At 49.9% G+C, this 21,954-nt stretch overlaps 1 protein-coding gene across 1 annotated transcript in view; it reads left to right on the top strand.

Moving 5' to 3' along the window:
* PPP1R14C (protein phosphatase 1 regulatory inhibitor subunit 14C) overlaps window positions 1-8,767 on the top strand; it is an 84,465-nt gene extending 75,698 nt beyond the window's left edge. The window contains exon 5 of the mRNA XM_004702119.2: window positions 7,171-8,767. Coding sequence (XP_004702176.1) covers window positions 7,171-7,245 — 75 coding nt within the window. The 3' untranslated portion in view covers window positions 7,246-8,767. The remainder of the gene's footprint in view (window positions 1-7,170) is intronic.
* Window positions 8,768-21,954: the final 13,187 nt, after the last annotated feature.

Genomic DNA, 21,954 nt, shown 5'->3' with positions numbered 1-21,954 from the left:
TGGTACATCCTTACAACAGAACACTGTTCACTAATAGCAAAGATTGCTCAACTTACATGCTCAATAATATTGCTATTAAGCTGAATGGAAGAAGGCAAAAACAGAGAAGAAATGGTTTCCTTTCTGTGAAAGGCAAAATACCAGACAAACACCGGGGGCTGGAGGGAGGAGGGTTGGGGCTGAAAGAGGAGATGAAAACTCTGGGGGTGAAGGGAGCATTCTGGGTCTGGATTGTGTTGGGTGTGTCATGGGTGTGGTCAGTTGTCAAAACTCAGGAATGATACACCTGAAATCAGCGGTTCTCAACCTGTGGGTTACAATCCCTTTGGGGGTCAAATGACCCTTTCACAGGGGTTGCCTGATTCATAACAGTAGCAAAATTACAGTTATGAGTAGCAACGAAAATAATGTTATGGTTCGGGGGTCACCACCACATGAGGAACTATATTAAAGGGTCGCGGCATTAGGAAGGTCCCTTAAATAGATCCTGTTTGTTGTAACTTGTGCTTCCAAAAAGAGTTTAAAGTTTTAAAAGTTCATAACTTTAAAAGGACAGAAAAGCAGAAGACTCAGACCTAGGCGGAGGCGATGGGAGAACCTAGGTAGAATTATTTTCTGGGTAAAATCTAGCGTACAGTTGGTAAGAGTTACTATTCTAAGCCCCTCTCTTTCCCTTCTCCTTCCCTTTCCCTGCCCCCATTCACTGTCTCAGCCACAAAGTGGGTAGCTTTAAAGGAGCCCTGATGGCATAGTGGTTATGTATCGGGCTGCTAACCGCACCATCAGCAGTTCAAAACCACCAGCCGCACCACGGGAGACAGATGAAGCTTTCTGCCCCCAGGAATTATCACAGACTTAGAATCCCACAGGGGCAGTTCCACCCTGTCCTCCAAGGTTGCAAAGACTCTCAGTGGAGCCCAGGGCGGTGAGCTTGGTTTTGGCTTTGGGGTAGGCTTAAAGAACAAGAGACCTACGCTCTCACAGGTCTGGAAGCTACAGGTTCAAACCAGGCTATTGGCCATGCTGATTCCTTTACAAGTGGTTCCTTACCCAGAGGAACCGCTGAGGGCCTCGCTCCTGGCTTCTAGACGCTGCCAGCAATCCTTGGTATGTCCCTTTACTGCCTGTAGATGCGTGTTCACTCGGCTCTTTTCTTCTGTGTGACTCTGCGTCTGTCCTCTTTTAGAAAGTGCCTCTCAGAAGTGATGGGAACAGGACCCACCCTGCTGGGGTCTGAGTTCACGGGCACCATCTACACAGGGAAATATCCCGTTTCCACACACCAGAGCTCATTCATCTATGCGCGGCAGCGATGTGATCCATAGTGATCCCCTTTTCTTTTCCTTCCTTCCTTCTTTTCTCTCTTCCTCCCCCTCTTCCCCTACCCTCTGTTTCTTGTTCTCCTTTTGTAACTCAGCTGGGGTCCGATGAAGTTCCTGAGGTTGTTTAGATTGTTAGGGAGGGAGAAGTTCATATCCTGGAGCTCCATACCCAGCCCTAGGCATGTCTGACCATCGGCTCCCCTGCTCTTAACAAACTCAGGTCCTGTCCAAGGACTTGAGGACCTTTTCCGGGGACATGGAGGGTAATGCTATCGGCCATGCCCAGTGCTCAGGACTGAAGGGTGAGCTCAGGGAGGGGCCAGTCGTGTTTGTGCTCTGTGGAGGAAGGGGAGGGATGGGAATTGAGAAATAGCTCGGAATGTCTGCCACTGTCTGGGTCACAGCTCAGGAAGCCCCCAGGGCCGTTCCGCTCTGCCCTGGCACAGGGTGACTTTGCGTGGGCATCGGCTTGATGGCTCGCAGCAGCAGTGGTGAAAGGTGAGCGCACTCTCCCCTGAGGTCAGTGTCCTGCCAATGTACTGGCACCACCCCTCTGGCATGTTGCAGGTGCCGCACGTGTCTGTGGAGCTCTCAGACGAAGACAGATGAGGGGGACAGGCCTGGTTGTCCCCTTCCACACATCAGCTAATGAAAACCCTCTGGGTCACACCGCAATCCGTCGTGCACCAGGCAGCATTTTGTTTAGCTCGGGTTGGGCTCACTATGAACTGGGCCACCTCGATGGCAGCTAACACCGTCGGTTCAGAACAGTTTCCGTGACTGACTTTCGGTGGGTGCATTATCCTTCTGTGTCTCCTGGCTCGGAGGGCTCACTCTGTGAGTCTCTGTCTCTCCAGGCATCCTCTGGACCCTGCATATCACTTGTTGGGAACTCAGGGGTTTGTAATCATCCATCGGGCCCAGGCATGTAATGTCAGTGGGCAAGTGCCACCCTATGGAGAGGTGGGGACTGTGGCCAGCCTGTCTCCTCTGAAGGGAGCCGCTACCGTGCAGCTGAGACCGGTCACGGAAGGCTGCTGACCTAGGTTGGAGCTCCCAGTGGGTGCTTTGGAGCGGAAGGAAGCTGGAAGGCTGGACTCTACAGGGCATGCCCTGCAGGGACCCCCACTCGGCGTTCCACAGAGAGCCTGGGAAAGGACTACCCGACAAAATGATCCCAAGTAATACAGGGCTCTGCACTCACCCCTGGCCAGGAAGAGTGTTTGTTCTCAGTAGCAGATCCTGTGATTCACAGCTATGGGCTGAGCGCTCAGCAGGCTCAGCCCTTGGGGAATTGTTAGCCCTACAGTACATGCTGCTCGGGTCACACATAGCAAAACCCAAAAAGAGCACACTATTTCCAGATAACTTGTCTTGATAATTAAAATAAATAAATTGGGGGATCTTACAACTCTTTTGACAATACATCAATTGTGTCAAGCATTTGTACATATGTTGCCATCATTTTTAAAACATTTTCTTTCTATTTGAGCCCTTGATATTAGCTCCTCTGTTTTCCTTCCTTCCCCCACCTCCCACCCTTATGAATCCTTGATACATTACTATTATTTTCATATCTTACATTGTCTGCTGTCTCCCTTCACCCATATTTCTGTTGTTCATCCCTGGGCTGGAGCAGGGAGGCTATATGTTGATCATTGGGATTTGTTCCCCTTTCTCCCCCAACCGTCCCTCTACCCTCATGGTATCATTACTCCCATTGTTGTTCCTCTGAGGGATTTATCTGCACTGGATTCTGTGTGTCCAGAGTTCTTATCTGTACCCGTGTACATGTTCCGGTCTAGCCAGATTTGTAAGGTAGAACTGGAGTCATGAAAGTGGGGGGAGGAAGCATTAAAGAACTAGAGGAATGTTGTGTATTTCATTGGTGCTATACTGCACCCTGGCTGGTTCATCCCTTCCTTGTGACCCTTCTGTGAGGGGATGTCCAATTGTCTTCAGATGGGCTTTGGGGCTCCACTCTGAACTCCCTCGCTCACATAGATATGATTGTTTGTTTTGGGTCTTCTGATGCCTGATACCTGATCCCATTGACACCTTGTATCAAACAGGCTGGTGTGCTTCTTCTATGTGGGCTCTATTGCTTCCCTGCTAGATGGCTGCTTGTTTAATTTCAAGCCTTTAAGACCCCAGACATGTGTCTTCTAATAGCTCCATTGCATTGTTGGTGGTGTTGGGTAAGCATTAGATTGCTAACTGCGACGTTGGTGATTCAAACTCACCAGCCACTCCTTAGGAGAAAGATGAGGCTGTCTGCTCATCTCTGTTTCAAAGTCTTGGGAACCCTTGATGGGGTTATGAGTTGGAACTGATTTGATAGCAGTGGATTCTAGTTGTTTTTTGTTGTTGCTGTTGTTGTTGTTTGTTGCATAAAAGTTTAAAGGAATAAAAATATGCCCCACCCAACATGATAAATTCACAATGTCTGCCATAAAAAAAGACCAGTTATGCAAAGCAGCGGAAAAAATACAACCTATGCTGAGCTAAATCAGTCCACTGAATCCAACTCAGAACCGACACAGCTATTAGAATAAGCGTACAAGGCCGTTAAAACAGTTATTACAATCATTTCATATCATCAAAGTTAGAGGAGAGACCGATTGTGTTAAGTAAGTGAAGGTATAAAAAAAAACCAAGATTAAGTTTCTAGAGATGAAAGCTATGAAGTTAGGCGGAGATTAATGGCCGAGAAGACATTACAAAGAAAAGATTAGGGAACTGGAAGACATACCCTTAGAAACGGTCTCATTTGAGATAACGAGAAAGGCTGAAGAGAACAGTGAGCAGAGTACCGGCGAGGTGCAGGACACCTTCAAGTGTCCTGACACGTGGTCACTGGGTCCTGGGGAGAGAACTGTCATAGGGGAAGAATTCACTCCCCAGTGGATGAAAGCTGCAAACGTACACATCGAAGAAGCTGAGCAGGCTCGAACCACAGGAAAAAACTAAGTAAAAGCTCTAAAAGGTACCTCACAATGACATTTCTCAAAACCAGATGGAAAATGGGTCTCCCCAAGGGAATGGGAACTGCACAGATAATGAGGCCGAAATACGGAGAAGACGGGACATGAAGACGTGGACACTGGAGTGCGGGGTGGGATGGAGAAAGGACCACCCAGGGGCCTTGTTGGACACTGTTACTGTTCTGATGCCGTGGCCAATTCTATGCATGATTCCAAGTCGAGGCCCCTTGAGGTTGTCCTGTACGGCTGGCACTCTCGTCTTGTTCTCGTTAGCCTTTCTTAGCTAACTTAAGATTACGTTTAAGATGGTGTCTCCCTCTTCTCCATCTCTAGTGTGTGTCCCCACTCTCACAGCGGCCCTATAGGACAGGTCAGCAAGATTGCAACTCTCACAGGACTAGAAAGCCCGTCTTACTCCCTTGGAGCAGCTGGTGGTTTCGAACTGCTGACCTTGACGATCGCAGCCAAACACGTAGCCACTGTGCCACCAGGGCTCCTCTTGTATGTGTTATGTTGCACAAATAAAAGGGGAAACAAGAAGTGTAGGTGTTAGAGTTAAGTATGTTATCGTGGAATGTGAGCTGACTAGTTCCCAGTCGTAGTCTTATATCACAGACATAAGGTAATAATACTGTATCATTTAAGATAATAAGTAAAAATTAAAAAGAAATTTGAGTTACTGAGACTTGTACTCATCATGATCGGTTTTCAGATAGACTTTGAGTTTTGTTTGAATTATCAGATTGGTTTTATCTAAAAGGTCATGATTGTACCTTATGTAATTGAGTCTTACTTTTAAAAGTGCTCTTTGTGAAAGACACCGGCCCGAGCTGTCACGATGATAAGTTATAGGGTTTGTGATACTGACCTTTGCTTTAAAAGAAGGACCTTTGTTTTAAAACGCTAAAACTCTTTGCAGCAGTCATTTGAGTAACAGGTTCCAGAAACATAAAATTAAAAGTGCATGTGCAGAATACAGTGTATTGTTTAAACTACACCGCAAAAGGGGCAATAGGAAACACATTTAGGTTTTCAAAAGGAAAACAATAGAAATGAGAAAATGGGGTATTATTTCATCCTAGAAAATTCTTTGTGAATTGGGTAGAATAGACAGTGTTCAGAAAATTAAAACAGGGCTTCGTTTTACGTTCAGAAATGGTAGTGATTAAAATGTTTCTACCCTTTGACCCACACTTCTGGGCTAGCTACCCAAAGGGAATCATCCGAAATATAGGCGAAGCTTCATGCCCAGAGCTGTTAGGCTTGGCATTGTTTGTCATTTCAAAGAGCCAGGAACCCTTCAAATGCATGACAATGGCATTTTAAGCTAGTTATAAAACACCCATACAATGAAGAATTATCAAGCTATTAAAATTAATTTTTAGGAAGAATGCTTAATGTTGGGGGGTGGGGTGGGAGAAGCTTCTGACATACTGAAAAAGGGATATATTTATTCAAGGATTGTAATTGGAGAGAACAATGTCCATGGAAGAAAATATGTTCATAGTGGCTAATTTGGCGGCATAGATGGTCACTGGTTTAAATTGTCCACGTTTTCTACATTAGCCACATATGACTTTTATAATAGCATAAAAGTCTTTAGAAGAGAATACATGATGTTGTTTAAGAACCACTAAATAAGTGTGGTGTGTTTGAGCTGGAGGGGACCCCTGGGGCATTGAGTGTGAGCTCATGAGTGAGTGAGTGAGGGCTCTAATTAATGGGGGGCTTGACTCAGGGTTGTAATGGAGGGGACTGACTGAGGATTGCAATTAGTGGGGGAGCTGTCTGAGAGTGGTTTGGGGTTCTTCGGGGGCTTTTTAATAGGAAGTAGGAACCTCTGGTCGTACAGACAGTTTCTGTGCTTGGCTACTACCCAAAGGTCGGAGGTGCCCTAGCCCACCCAGAGGCACAGTGGAAGAAAACTCTGGGCATCTCCTTCCTGAAACGCAGGCACGGAAACCCCCCAGAGCACAGTTCCACCCTGGCACACAGGAGTGGGGATCCACGCTGGCAGTGCGGTTCACGGCAAATACGGGCTCTTGGTTTTTCAGCTTGTGCACGAGCGGTGATGTGCTCCCTCTGGACCGTCCTTGCCTGGCAGTGCAGAGGGTGAGCCGCTCCATCCATCCGTGGTCTGTTCGGCTGGCTCTCAGCTGCATCTGTGGCAAATACATTAGGAGGACGATTTGGATGATTGGCAGCCAATCCTCTTGCAACAAAAGACAGCAAAGGTTCCTGGTGGGATGAAGCGAGAACCCCTCTAGGCTGGTTTCCTGACTTTTGGTCCTGATCCTTCACTAGACCATGGAATCCTTTTTTTGAGGGGGCGGGGGGCTCCCTTAAAATACCTGTTTTTTAAAGTTCTATTTCAGATGCACTCGTGTGTACTGGGCTTACTATTTTTAAAAGTGTTTGGTGTCTTTTTTTACATACTGTGGTTTTTGGTGAGAACCCAAAGACCTTTAGGGTGCTCTAGGCCAGAGGTGGTCCCCGATTCTGGAGAACCACACGGGCATCACCTGGTAGTTTGTTAGACTCTCAACCCCCACCACCCTGATCAGAACAATCAAAAAGTACATTGGAAGACGCTCCCCAAGTGATAGAATGCACTTGTTAAAGGTTAGGCCCCTGCTTCGAACCACAGGGGCCAGAGAGGGTCACACAGATGAGTAAAGGGAGCGGGCACTCCTGTAGCACTCCTGTATTGTTCCAGTTGGGTTAGTGCCTCCCCGCCAGTTCGCGGTGTGGGGGCGAGCACTGGGGGTCGACTGCAGTTGGTCACTCTTCCTTTAACTAGACTGCAAACACACGCACCCGACCAGAATGGCCCCGCTCACACTCCCACTTCTGATCTCTTTTAGGAATTTATCAAAGAGCTGCTCGCTCGAATTCGAGGCATGAGGAAGCTGAGCCCTCCGCAGAAGAAGGGTGTATGAGTGTGGCCCAGGAGGACGCCCTCCCGGAGATGAAGATGGAGCCTGGGGCTTGGACGACAAGACGACATTTATTAAAGGATAGATGTCCTTGTGAACAGCTTTTTTGTTTTCCTAGGGTGGGGGGAAGGATTGTAGTAGACATTTATTCCAGAGCGTTCCTTTGCTGTTTTTAAAGGTTTCTGTTAGTGTAGTGTTTTAATAGCGAAGATCTCCCATCTCTGGCTGCAGTTTGACCGAGGCCCGTTACTGCAGGTGGATGACCAGACGGGCTCCAGCAGGCAGTGGTTTCTGCGAAGCTCCCGATATTTAGGACCTTATTCTACCGGGCGGGTGATTTTCTTACAACTAGCTTGGTAAGACTCCCCTCTCCGCCCCCTGAAGCTGTACCGTGTGACTCCAGTGTCACATTTCTCGTGTAGATTTGCAGACACCCAAGTTAAACTGGAGAGGTGAGTTTCATTTCCCACTGGTGGGTCAGACTTGGGGTGGTCCTTTCTTTGAAGGCCACAATGGCCACTAGACACTCTTGCCACGCATCTGCTGACCTTCCAGGTGTCCTAGGTGGCCCAAAGGGAAGCGTTTGCAGGGTGGCTGTCCTGTTGATGACCATGCTCCAAAATGGTGCGAGCTGGTCCAGGGCTGACTGCATGGACGGCTGATGAGTTCCTTGGCCTAAATGGCTCGCTGGTGGTCTTCTAAGTGTTGTCTGGACCCTGAATTTGAAGAACCCCTTGGGTTGCTAGAGAGGTCCCCACTCTCTGTGTGGCGTGTTGTTGTGGGAATGGGAAGCCCTTGCCACCCCATATGTTGTGGATTCTCTCCATGGAAGCAGGTCAGGAGGAAGGCAGCAGAGTAAGAATCTTCCTCCATAGGAGAAGATCCAGGCTCTTCTTGTACTTGGGCAGCATCAGACCAGAGTGGGGGTGAATTGAGTGTTGTAGAGGATGTGGAGGTGGGTATGGGGCACTGTGCCCACCCCATCCTCCACCCTCCACTTCCCAATGGAGGAAGCCTCACCATCCCTCCAGATGATTGATCACATGGGCATTTGCTGGTCTTGATGCTAGTAATGGGTGTGGTAGGACCCAGGGTGGTTGGTAGGGGGCAGGGGGTGGGGCTGCCTGACCCTGATTGCACACCTCACCCCACTTATCTGGAGTTGTTAAGTCTGGGCACCTGCCTCCGCAGCTCCACACCAGCTCCTTGGAGAAGGATTCAAGTCCAGATGGGATATGGGTGGGGTGACAGGTAGGAGCAAATACCCTATGCACCATCCAGGAGGCTCCAGGCCTCCCCACAGAGACCCCACCTGCCAGGGACTGTTTCCAGGTGGCCCTGTCAGAGAGGGCGGGGGCCAGGCATTTTATACCAAGGGTGCTCTGAACATATTTTATTTTTTAAAAGAACTCTGTTTGTGGATTTTACGTATACTGGCAGGCTTTGGAAAATGTATTTACTTTTGTAATGTTTACCAATGATTTATTTACAAGCTATTTACTCAAATAAATGGAGTTACGTACAACTCTGCGTATTTAGCTGTGTGCCTTCCCAAACCCAGCCAGGGCGCTGGGATCGTGCCCTGTCCCGTGCCTGTGCCCGAGAGCAGCCAGCATCTGCGGTCAGCTTCACACTCCGAAGATGTCTTTGGACACTTAACCATGGGGTAAACAAGGGAGGGGACACCCTCATCCATGCCGCCACCCTTCCCACCCTGCCTGGCTAGCCCAGGTTACGGTCTCCAAGTGAAGAGAGAATTCCCTTGTCCTCCAAAGTCCTGGGTCCCACCCCTCAGCACACATTCCCATCCCTTCCCTTGCTCCGGACCTGACATCCCACTACTGACATCCCCCCAGGGCTTCAGCCGGATGTCCGGTTGTACCCCTAACTCCCTCTCCTTCCTCACATGTCCCCAGCCATTACACAGCTCTTCCTCTGCCGCTACCGCTCAGGTCTGCTCCATGCTACATCTTCCATGGTCCTGCTGAGCATCTTTGAACTGTGCCCCTTCCACAAGCGGTCCCACCACCCCATTACCTCCCTGGGATCCATTCTCCACCCAGGAGCCAAGTTCTCTTTCTGGAAGTTGGCTTTGATCCCTCTGAGGAACATACTAATAAGGAACCAGCCCCGCCTACCCCTCCTCCTCATTTGGCCTCCCATAATGGCTAGTCAGTTGCCATCAAGAAGACTCCACGCTTGGTGGCTGGTTGTTTGGAAGCAGGTGACGAGCCCTTTCCTCCGAGATGCCACTGGGTGGTTGCCAGCAAGCATGTCAACCATTGGTAATGCCCAAGGATTCCTGCCCAGGTGAGCTGACCAACACCCACTGCCTTGTAGTCAACTCTGACTCAGAGTGACCCCAAAGGGCAGGGTAGAACAGCCCCTGTGGGTTTCCGAAGACTGTCAATCTTTAGGGGAGCAGATGACCCCACTTTTCTGCCTTGGAGAGGCTGGTGGGTTTGAACCGCTGTTCTTGCAGTTAGCAGCCTAAATCATAACCCCCACTACACTATCAGGGCTCCGAACAGGCTAGGAGAGTGGTCCTGAGACCTGAGTGCACATCTGGATCTCCAGGGCAGCTGGCCCCAGTCCTGGCTAATGAAATCAGTATCTCTCAGTCCAGAGGCAGGGTGTCTTAGGCTCCCCAGGGCCGAGTAGCCTGGGGCCATCTGTGCATGCGTGGGCAACCAGAGGTTGTAACCTCCCCATGTTGATGCTATAGGACAACTGGTGGCATCTGTGATGAAGCAGAGTTCAGCGCTTGGCGAAAGACGCAAATGTACCTCCCGCCCAGTTCGGTGCTCACTGAATCTGAATGGACATCGTTTACGTAGTTATAACTGGCCATCACTGACGCCTCCCCCCAGTGCTAAATTCTTTCACGCTATCTATTTCGTTAAATCTTGACAGTAACCATCTGAAGTAGGTTGTGTATCTTCGGTTTATAAGCCAGTCACCTCAGAGAGGTGAAGCAGCTCACCTGAGGCCACACAGCCACCCTGGCCTGTTTGATTCCAAAGCCCCCTCTTCACTGGGCTGTCTGCCACTACAAGAGGAACCGGGCAGGGGAGCTTTGTGGCTGGGGGGTCCTCAGTTGTCTGTGGTGTCCTCCCCCAATGCTGGCCCCTCCCTGGCAGCCCAGCCAGAGCCCACGTCCCCAGACTCTCCTCTCCCGTCCCCTCATGCGGGCTTCCTGGCTGAGTTCAGAGAACCATTTATCTATGCTCCTGGGAGAAAGAGCAGCTTGGAGTGAGATGATTTCCAGTCCCAGAAATGCATGGCTGATTCCCCCTCCCCTGAATCTCTGAACAGACAGTGAGCGAGGCAGAATTCACATGTCAACGGCAGGAGAGTGGGGAGCACGCCTGCTTCTCGAAGGAGACGTGGCCATTGGAGCTTGCATTCTTCCTCAGCCATGACTCACCTACTGGGGATGTTGGCTTGGAGGGGCTGCCAACACTAGATGACCAGTGTGGCCTTGGTGTTAGCCCCTCAGAGAAGCCTCTGGGAGCTCTCCCCTTTTGGGTGAGAGCAGTCTGAGGTGGGAGCCTGTAATTTCCCTCTAGCCTATTCTGCACTGGGCACCATACTACCCCTGGCCCTCTGCTACAGTTGGCTGCTGCCCTTGAGTCACCCCGGGCTGAGGGCCATCCCCACGTCCAACAGAACAAAATGCTGACCGCCCTGCACCAGACCCGTGATTGGTCATAGGTAGATGAGACCGCTGTGACCCACTGGTTAGCTTTCATTGTTTAATTTTCTGTAGGGGATTGCCAGGCCTTTCTACCTAGACACTCCTTTGCATGAGAACAGCGGGTAGCCCTTCACTGGCGGATGGATGGTGGCTGAGCAGGAGGTGCATTGGCTGGGAATTGAACCCGGTCCTCCTGCATGAGAGGGGAGAATTCTCCCACTGAACCACACTGCCCCCACCCCTATCCTTCTGGGATTGAGTTTACTTTTTTTTGAATAATGTTTTATTGTATTTTCAGTGATGGTTGACACACAGATTGGGTTCTCATCGGCAGGACTGGACTTTTCATTCCCTTTCCATCCCTCCAGTGTTGCTCCACAGGGTATCTGGGCTGGCCCTTCCCAGAGTCTGGCAGCTTGGAGCATGGCGAGCCCTACGCCTGAGGGGAACCCCCCACCCCTTCTCAATGTCTGAGTCAGAGACCCCAGGGCTTTCACACATACACAAACTTCTGGAAAACTTCCTGGAATCTAGTCATTCTGGTTGTGCTGGTCTGTGGTCACTCAGACTCCTGTCTACATGCTAGACAGACTGCTTAATAGCCATGTGGAACAGCGGCTACTTAAGCAGGGCGGGGGTGGACACTGAAGTCTAGAGCCATTCCCGAATGGAGGCACAGAGAGCAACCAAGGCGTTACAAAGAGGGCCACCCATCAGAGGCCACATAAGGCTTATATATTAAAAGACCAGCTCATAGCAACCCTATGGACAGAGTAGAACTGCCCCTGCAGGAGCCCAACACAGTACATCTTTCTGGGAGCAGAGCACCTCGTATTTCTCCCACTGAGTGGCTGGGGGTTTTGAACTACTGACCTTGCTGTTAGCAGCCCAACATGTAACCTGCTACATCATCAGGGCTCCCTCCCTTGTGTACGCAGTCTACTCTGAAGCACGTACTTCGAGAGCAAGCCGCCACTCCCTGGTTCACCATCAACTCTCATGGGCCACTTCTCAGAAGCAGTGGAGTCCCCTTCCTTAGACGGTATAGGGAGTGCTGTGGGTACAGGGAGTCCTTGCTTATAATCTGCATAAATTGATTTTCGTTTAGATTAAAAAACAGAATAAGCGAACGTCTTTGATTGTCAGAACCTTGCAGAAGTCCTTTTCAAAGGAGACAAAGATGGGGAGACCACTCTTTCCCCCACTGGTACTTCTCCTCCTTGCTTAAATTTTCTTTACCTATTTCCACCCAAACGATCCTGAAGAGTTACTCCTAAAAATGAATGCCACTTTCTTTAGGACATGAGGTATAACTCTGGGGTGGTAACTTGTCTGTGCAAAATCAGGGGGAGTCTCAAGGTTTTCTGTGGGTGAGCAGCTATCCAGACTCCATGCCATTTCCCCCCACGCCAACTTCAGGGGCCAATGGAGAGGCACCATGTTCCCCGGGGCCTTCCTGTAACACATAGATGCTGAATAGGCCTCTCGTTGACTGGTGGACCAGTGTCTTGCCTGGGGGTGAATCGTTTGAGATGTGATTCTTCCCTACTTGAAGTGGCTCTGTGAGTGTTCTTATCACAACACCCCAGACTTGCATTTCGATGCTACCACATTAAAACAGGTCCCAATAACCTAGTTCTCTGGTGTCTTCCTTGGGGCAGTTGGATAACTAGGACCAGCATTGTCTCTGGCACTTACTGCCTTCAGCTTCAGCCTCCTGAGTCAGGTGTAAAATGAAACTGGCCGCGTGGCCTGCCTCCTGTGCATGGCTGTGGTTGGATCCAGAGGGAGGTAGTGCTAGCCACCGTCTAGGAATAAAGAGAGGGCCCTTGTGCCACAGGTGCCATATCGACCTGATCCTGTTGTAGCTCTATGTTCAGGGCCAGGCTTCTCCGTGGGTCTCTCATGCTCTCAAGCCCCGTGCATCTTGTGAGCAAGGCACCAACTGCCCTCCTTTAGGACAATCTTCAAGGATGCTTGTACTTGCATAGCAAACAGTCTTGGATGATAGATACCCTGTAGAGCCTATAGAGCAAAGAGTAGGCACCCTTCCTAAGCGAACAAGCATGCAAGCCTTTTGCTGTGCAGTCTATAACAGAGCACCCCTCCAGGACGGGCTAGAACAGTTCAACAGGCTCCCAAGGTGGCCATCGTTACCGGAGCAGGCCGCTACGTCTGTCTCAGGCGGAGCAGTGGCTGGGTTCCGATCCCTGAGTTTCCAGGTGGCAGCAGAGAGTTTAGTCGCAGGTCACCAGGACTTCTTAGGTGGAAACTTACTCCCTTGGTGGTAATTCCAAAACAACAACAACAACAAACCCAAACAAAACCAGTGCTATCCCATGAATTCTGACTCATAGCTTTTCCTGGCTCGAGGTGCTGCCAGGGCTGACAAATGAGGAGGCAGGAAGACCACAGTTGGGGGATCTAGAGGTGAGTAAGTCCAAGATTGGCAGGCCAGATTAGGCTCTGATGGCTCCCAGGGTTGACATGCGGTATGGCGGGTCTTTGGTTCCAATTCCAAGAACCAGAGGTCAGTGGGCCAGGTGCAGTCTATAGAGCAGTAAGAAGTGAAGAAGTCCACAGCATGTACTTATATATACAAAGTAAGTCACAGCTCCAAGGGGACATTATAGGACTGTGACCAGAGTAAGAGGTTCCACTCCACCTTAATCTTCCCACACCTGCGTGACAGCTCAGTAGATCCTATGTTAGAGTTGATCACATTATGTTAGATCCCATCATGGGGGAGGCCTCAACAGCCAAGCTACTGAGAATCCTGGCCCAGCCAAGTTGACACAAAACCCAACTCTCACACCAAGGCAAAAAAAGAGACAGATGTGTGACCACTGGTGTTTAATACAGAGCAATGGGTGGAAGGAGAAATCATATTTTGTCATCCTGTCCTTGGTAAAAATGAAGAGGAGAACGGTAAGAACAAGACCTGCTACTTGACAAACCACATTCTTCATGCGTTCTTTTGTTCCTGCCGTAGCTGTACAAGGAAACAAGGCATTTTCTTAGGTCTGGGGATTTAAATCTCAAGATATTTTACAGTTTCTAGGAGGATGCAAACCCTTCATTTCTGGTTTTGCTCGTGTTTTCTCACCAGCCTTATTTAATCGATAGTTTATGACTTTATGTGAAAGACATCTAAAGAAACTTCTGAGTGCCCTTCACAAAGGAAATACATTGCCCGTGTGGCACTGGAAATGGGAACCACACTTGCTTGAGTAGCTTGCTCGCCCTCCTGCCACCTGAAGTAGGTAGACTTCAACGCGGCTGTCCGTTTGTCACACTGTGGTGGCTGGCCTGTTGCTATGATGCTAGGAGGGGTCACTGGTATTTCAGAGACCAGCAGGGTTATCCGTGGTGAACAAGTTTTAGCAGAGCTTCCAGATTTAAGAACAGCATAGGGAGAAGGAACAGACCGTCCACTTCTGAGGGATTAGCCATTCAAAACGTTGTGAATAGCCCTGGAACATTGTCTGATATAATGCTTGTGTTGGAAGGCACTTCAAACGAGTGGGGAAGAGCTGCCTTCTCAAAGGAGAGTCAACCTTAATGACATTGATGGAGCACGGATTTCAGAACCTTCCTTTGCTAATGGCGCAACGCAACACGAGAGGAAAACTGCAACCATCCTTTAGTCATTGGAAGGTGGCATGTACGAAGTATGAGCCTTGAAGAGTTGGAAGTGACCAAATGTTAATTAAAATGCATCAAGGTAGATTTCTTAGGCATTAGTGACCCGGAACAGACTGATACTGGCCATTTCAGGTCGGACAATTCTATATGCCGGAAATGACAAATTCAAAAGGAATGACATCACATTCCTTATCAGAGAGACTATTTCTAGACCTATCTTGAAGTACAACGCTGTTTGTGATAGGATCATATCTATCTGCATATACAACAACTATTAATCACATTTAGGCACCAGTGATGAAGAAGTTGAAGAATTCTACCGAGTTCACTTCCTCAGTCTGAAATTCATCAGATTGGCAATGAAATATGCATGGATAGTTAATGGTGATTTGAATGGGAAATTGGAAACAAAGAGGAAAGAGCGGTAGTTGGGGAGGCTGGCCTTGGGAGTGGAAGTGACGCTGGACTGGGCAGTGTTTCATTATGTGGTCTGTAGGGGAAACCACAATTCGGTGGAGCTGACTTGATAGCACCTAACAACGACAATGACAAACCAGATACAAGCATACTTCTTTTTTGATCCTACCCAATTTTTAAATTTGCTTTTGAGGAGCTAATCCAGACACATTGCACAAGACATTTAAGAAGTGAAAATCTAAAAGGAAAAACAGTGATTATAGGTGTTGACGGGATCAGGTCTCAGGTATCAGAAGATCCCAAACAAACAATCCTATCGATGTGAACAAGGGGTTATCGGAGTGGAGACCCAAAGCCTATCTGTAGACAATGGGATATTCCCTCACAGAAGGGTCACAGGGAAGGGAAGATTGGGAGTCAGCCAGGGTGCGATATACCACTGATGAAATATACAACATTCCTCTAGTTCTTTAATGCCTACCCCCACTATTATGACCCCAGTTCTACCTTATAATTCCAGCTAGAGAGGAGCACTTACACTGGTACAGATAAGAGCTCTCCATATACAGAATCCAGCACAGATAAACCCCCAGGAACAGTAACTGAAGTAGGGACACCAGGAGGGTAGGGAAGGGGGAGAAAGGAGGAACCTATGGCAATGATCGCTGCATTAACACCACCACCATCACCACCCCACCAGGGGGATGAACAACAGAAGTGTGTGTGAGTGGAGACAACGGACAGTGTAAGATATGAAAATAATAATAATAAGTAATTTATCAAGGGTTCACAAGGGTGGAGGGTGAGGAGAGAGAAAAAAGAGGAGCTGATAGCAAGGGCTCAAGTAGAAAGAAAATGCTTTGACCATGATGATGGCAACATATGCACAAATGTGACAGATACCATTGATGTATGGATTGTTATAAGAGCTGTAAGAGCCCCAATAAAATGATTTTTTTAAAAGAGTTAAAAAAATAGGCAGTGAAAATTAAATCCCTTTTCTCCCTTAGTCCTCCAGCAACCCAGAGGTAATCATTTTAAGAAGGAAATAATAGAAAACTATGCACATTCTGCACCCTGCTATTTTTTATAATAAAAAATATCTTGGAAATAGTTCCGTCTTATGTAACTTTTTCATTGCTTTTTGTTTTATTTCTTCTGCCCCTCTCCAAATGTTATTTTGCTGCTGCTCTTGAGAATATAGACAGCAAAACACACACCAGTTCAGCAGTGGCTCCCGGTCCACTTCAGTGGCCTGGTCACCTCTGTGACTTGGGCAACTCTTCTCCCACTCCTTCCTTGATTGCTCCCCCCTCATTACAGAGACTCCCTGGGCCCTGGCTCTCCGCTCTCATTTTCGGAGGTGCTGTTGCCCGTTGGCTCCCAGAGAGAACCGTGAGAAAAGCATTGTGCTCATGGTTGAGCCTGCTGAAAAGTGAAGCCAAAATATGATTTGGTTTTAAGATGATCACTTGAGGGTATTGTTTGGTTTAACGTAGAATGATTCTCAATTGTTGGGAGGGTTCGTCGATCCTCTGAGAACTGAGATTCTGCCTTGCACTTCCTCCTCCCCTGGCTCACAAGTCATCTGTGGACATTTTGATCAAGACTTTCAGTCATGATAGCTGGGCACCATCTCATTCAGGCCTCAGCCGGCCTCTCCTGAGCCACAAGTGGGAAACTTCAGAGTTGCTTCACAAGATGCCTCTTGAAGCTGGACCTCCCCTGAGACAAGTGCCCACACCCCAGGGTTTGTAAAGCTCTTAAATCCCATAGTTAGGGGCCCAGAGGATCTGAAAACAGCCACTGATCTGTGGGTCTGCGTGCCATGCGGGACACATTTTACTTTAGAAATGCCCTTTCTGTCGCTCTGCCTCCCTGACGATGCACTGGGCTGGGTGGGAGGTTGGCAGGGAAGCCAGACTCCTGCCTCCAGCAATTTTCCCCTGTGGACCAAATCCCAGGCAGGAAAAAGGGTCTCTCTCATTAAGATTCAAGGAAGAAGAAATCCATCAAAAAGATACATGTTTTGGTTCTTCTGAGCATTTCTCAGAGCTGACGTTTTCTGAAACAAGGACACCAAGAAAACGCGTGTTTAATTAGCCTGCAGCCTGTCCCTTGGGCTTTGGGCTGTGTTCACCTCGTCAGTGATGTTCTTCAAGCCGTGGAGCCTTCCTCCTGGCCTCGGACAGGTCTGGTTGTTCTCCAAGAGCTCCGCTTTTCCCAGAAAGCACCTTCGGTTTAGCTTGTTTTCTCTCCCAGCCTGTCTCTGATGCTGAGTTTGGTGGAGGACAGAGCCGTGGGCTACACCCCACCCTAGCCTATCCCCTGGTGACACCAGCTTGCCTCTGCCTCTGTCTCCAACTGTCCGCATCACAAACAGGTGACCGGTTCAAAATCAATGGTCTGAAATCAGTCTTGTTGTTGCGAGTGGCCAGAGGGTCGTTCCAACCCATAGCGACCCCAGGCACAACAGAACGAAATACTCCCCGGTTCATGGTTTCTGCAATGGAGCCCATTGTCAATGTCTCTCCTCAAGGACCTTCCTCTTCCACCTTCCCGCCACTTCACCCAACATGATGTCCCTCTCCAGGGACTGGTCTCTCCTGACCACACGCCCAGTGACGTCTCATCATCCTTGCCTCTAAGGAGCACTCTGGCCGTACATCTTCCAGCTGTCCCTACCAATTGAATCACAATTGGAAACCAGCATCTCCCTGCTGCTTCCAGGAAGGAGGCAGGTAGGTGCAGGTCCTTCTTTTGAGGGAAAAATACATGGGGGGTGGGGGAGGCGGGAGGGGACCCTGGAAGACCAGAAAGAAAGTCTGAACACAGGGCAGTCTTGAAAGTACACAAAGAAAGGGGGGAGTCTTGAGGGGGTGAGTGAGGTATGAAGAATGCATGGTGAGGGTCTTTCAGAATGTGAGGAGACCCCCCCCTCCCCGGGAAGTGGCCGTGGCCGTAGGAACAATCTCACACCAGCCACACTTGATCGCATCTTCAGCTAGACTTCTCAGAGGAGAGGGATGAGTGGTTCTGCTTGGCATCCAGAAGAAAGCAGCTTGTGTCCAGAATTAGTGTGCTGGTTTCAGTGAAACCTGGTGTCCAGGGAGATGGGGGAAATGATCAAGGCTCGGGGGCCCTGGAGAGGGTGTCAATTGGCTTCACTCTCCAGTTGCCACAGAATTCAGTCCTGCTGCCATGTGTCCGAGGAGAGCTGTACCCCTCAGGGTTCTCAGCAGTGAGTTTTCGGATTGCCAGGCCTTTCTTCCACGGCGCAGTCGGTGGAAGGACCCCTCCCCCCAACACCGGTTAGCAGCCGAGCACATGACCGGTTTGCACCAGCCAGGGGCTTCCTGTCCTCTGTGCAGGCCGCTGTCCGGGAGCACTTCAGAGAGGTGATGAGGCGCAGCTCAGGCCAGGACTGGAGCAGACCAAGCCGCTGTCCAGCTGGGACTCCACAGCACCAGCCATGAGGCCACCACACTGTGCTAGCAGGGGAACGACTCTTTGATGTGTCACAGCTGCTTCGTGCACCCACACCCCCTCCACACTGCACACCCCACCCCCGCCCCACACCCACAGCACACACCCTGCCCTCATTCGACCGGCAACCCCCTCTCAAACACTGCTTCCCATCTGTAGACCAGTCAAAGTGGAGAATGGCAGAGCTGGGTCCACACATGGTGGCATCGTGGGCTACCAGGTGGGCTGCTAAACACAGGGTCCACAGTTGGAAACCACTAGCCACTCTGCAGGAGGAAGAGGAGGCTTTCTACCCCCACCAAGAGCTACAGGCTTGGAAACCCACTAGGGCAGTTCTGCCCTGTGTTCTGGGGTCACTATGATGTCAGACTCAACTCCTTGGCAGTGAGTCTGGTTTGGGTTTGACGGGAACACACCAGCGAAGGGAGACTTTACTCTCAGGTGACAGCCTGCCTAACTCTGTAGAAGGCCTGCACCAGGCTCTGGGAAGGTCAGGCAGGCCCTCCCCCAGTTCTGCTGAGAGATGGCCCAGCCAGCATCAAACCCTCAGAGCCAGGCTGCAGCAGCAGGCCCCCCGCAGAGCTGCAGGGTAGCTAAGAGTCTCTTAAGCGGATTGCAAGGTTTTCCTTTCTCTGTCTCCATGCCAATGGCGAGCTTACAGGAACAGGCTCAGTGTCCATCTCTCCCTCGCCCGGGGGTGGGGCAGACAGCCCACGGAGGGAGGTTATCGATTCTCTACTTGACCTGATTCACGGAGCCCTCGGGCCTGACTTGGACTTTGATCATGTCACGGAAGCTGATCACCTTCTGTTTTCAAAAGAGAAAAAAAAAAAATCAAAAGCGACAGTAAAACTATAAAGAACCCCAAGCTCCCATTTCAACATGGTTTACCTGCATAATTCATTATTACGTTCATTACCCTGTTCGTGCCAGGCAACCATCCGTTTCCAAGTCTTTCATCCCTCTTCGCGGAAGTTCAGCCCCCTAAGCAATGCCTCCCTGCGCCCTCCTTCTGCCCTGGGTAACCCCTGATGAGCCTGCATCCTGAGTATTGGCTGCTCTAGATATTCCATCTCGGGAGCCCTGAGGCTGGAGGGGTTACGGTTGGGCTGCTAACGGCAAGGTCAGCAGTTTGATTCCACCCAGCACTCAGCAGGAGAAAGGTGGGGTTTTCTACTCCCAGCAACTGTGACAGTCTCAGCAACTCACGGGCACGTCTACCCTCCCCTGTAGGGTCGCTGCGAGTCCACCTGGACTCAATGGAAAGGAGTTTAGCTTCTTCAGCTCTTCGCTCCCAGTGGGCGCCTCTGGTGCTGGTTCTTTTGTGCGTGCCTGACTTCACTCGGCATGAGGCTCCGCACTGAGGCATGTGCCAGCATGTCACCTCTCTCCCGGGCTCAGTCGCACTCCCAGGCGTGGTTGTAAGGCCGTTTGTTTGTGCTCTGCCCTCTTGGTGGACGCTCAGCCGGTTTGCACTTCTTGGCTATTGTGAACAGCGTTGCCAAGAGAGCCCCGTCTTCAGGCCAATTTGGAGAAGTCTGAAAGAACGAGAAATGGTTGACTCATGTGTAAAAAGCAAGCCCACACAGGCACGCGTGGCAATTTTATGGCAGACTTGGTCACTGAAAACGTCCTTTCATCTGTTCAATCTGCGCAGATGCGGCTCCGTGAAGAAGTGAGAACGGTTACTTCAAAACTGCCCTTCTTATGGTCTGGTTACAGGCGAGGGATTGAAAGGCTTTCTGGAGCAGCGAGAGTTGGTACCCGGTGGATGTGGGGCTCGGACCCAAGCCTTCCACTCTGTGTCCTGTGAGTTTTCAACTGGGCTAGCTTCTAGGAAGGTCTCTGATGGTGTGTTTGCACGTGGGGCTGCTAACGACAAGGTCAGCAGTTCAACAACACCAACTGCTCTGAGGGAGTAAGATGAGCCTTCCTCGTCCCGTGTAGAGTTACAGGCTGGGAAACCACAGGGGCAGTCCTCCTCTGTGCGATGGAGTCACTATGAGTCCACTCGACGGCACTGAGATGTTGTGGACATGTTCCTAATGCAGGTAATCGTTTGGTGGCAGGCAGACCTGGACACTCCCTGCCCGGGAGATTGGAGTCAGGCGTTGGCCTGGTGTCCCAGAAATGAGGTCCCCAGGAGGCAAGGTCTTCACCCAGCCCAGCTTTGGGTCTTCAACCTGGTAGGTGCCTCTGTAACAGAGGTACCCCAGATGGGTGATTTTAAAGTACAGACATTTATTTTCTCAGGTATGGGGCTGTAAGTCCAAACTAGGCTCCTGACTGAGTCAATACCTTCCAGGGGCCGCTCCTCATGTTAGTGTTTGCCTGTGTCTGCTTTGTCCTTCATATAACTCAGAAGTTATTAGATCTAGGACCCACTCAGCATGGTCACACCTCAACTGATGGATTGAGAACATTACATTAGATCGCATTCCTGAAGGTGATTCTATTACATTACCTTAGATGGAAGGTAACTATATTAAAGTTTTAAAATTCCACGGACATTGACTGGATTCTGAGTTATAGCGATCCATTATAGGGTTTTGAAGCCTCGCCTTCCTCTCTCGGAGTGGCTGGTGGGTTTGAACCACTGACCTCATGGTTAGCATCCCAATGTTTACCTCACATTGCCACCAGTGTAGTGCTGTCTCAAAACTCAGACTCACTGCCGCCAAATGGATTCTGAGTCTAAGTGACGCTATCGGCTAGGTTGGAGCTGCCCCGGTGGGTTTCTAAGACTAACACTTTACGGGAATAGAAGGCCTCATCTTTCTCCTGAGATGGGCGTGAACGCTTAGAGCAAATTGGTTTTCCATTCAATAATCCCTACACAGTGTGTTGCATGACATTGGTTGTAATCTTCACAATGTAACAGCATTCTACCCACTTTCTGTGCTTACTGGTTCCCTTCCTTTTCTTAATATCCCTTCCTGCCTTCTGAACTTCATCTCCAGGAAAATGCCGCCTTCAGTAGGCTGGTTGCTCTACGGAATATAGCTCCTGGGGTGTTACTGTTCACCCTATAGGCCTGAAAGCTTTGTCTGAAAGCTGAGCCTCAGGGCCTGGGGCGGGGAGTGGGGTTCAAGGGGGTGTGCGATGGAGTGAGGAGGGTCAAGTCAGGTCCAGGCTTGAAGAGTGGCCAAGGCCTGCTATTTTAACACGCACTGTGCCACAGTGGTTAAGTGCACAGCTGTTAACCATAAAAGGTCGGCAGTTCGAACCCACCAGCAGCTCCTCAGGAGAGACGTGGCTGTCTGCTTCTGTACAGACGTCAGCCCAGGAGACCCACGGGCACGTCCACTCTGTCCCAGGGGGTGGCTATGAGTTGGCATTGACTTGATGGCAGTGCGTTTGGTGCTTGGGGTTTGCTCGTATTTTACCCCCTTTTTCTGTCGTGCACGAAGCACTCAGCTAGTTGGTGGTGCTGGTGCTGATAAGGAGCCTTAGAAGGAGAAGGAAAA

Source organism: Echinops telfairi, unplaced genomic scaffold (genome assembly GCF_000313985.2).
Source record: "Echinops telfairi isolate 266 unplaced genomic scaffold, ASM31398v2 ScPeMD7_3533;HRSCAF=4204_0, whole genome shotgun sequence".
NCBI lineage: Eukaryota > Metazoa > Chordata > Mammalia > Afrosoricida > Tenrecidae > Echinops > Echinops telfairi.
This window is presented reverse-complemented; position numbering and strand designations above follow the sequence as displayed.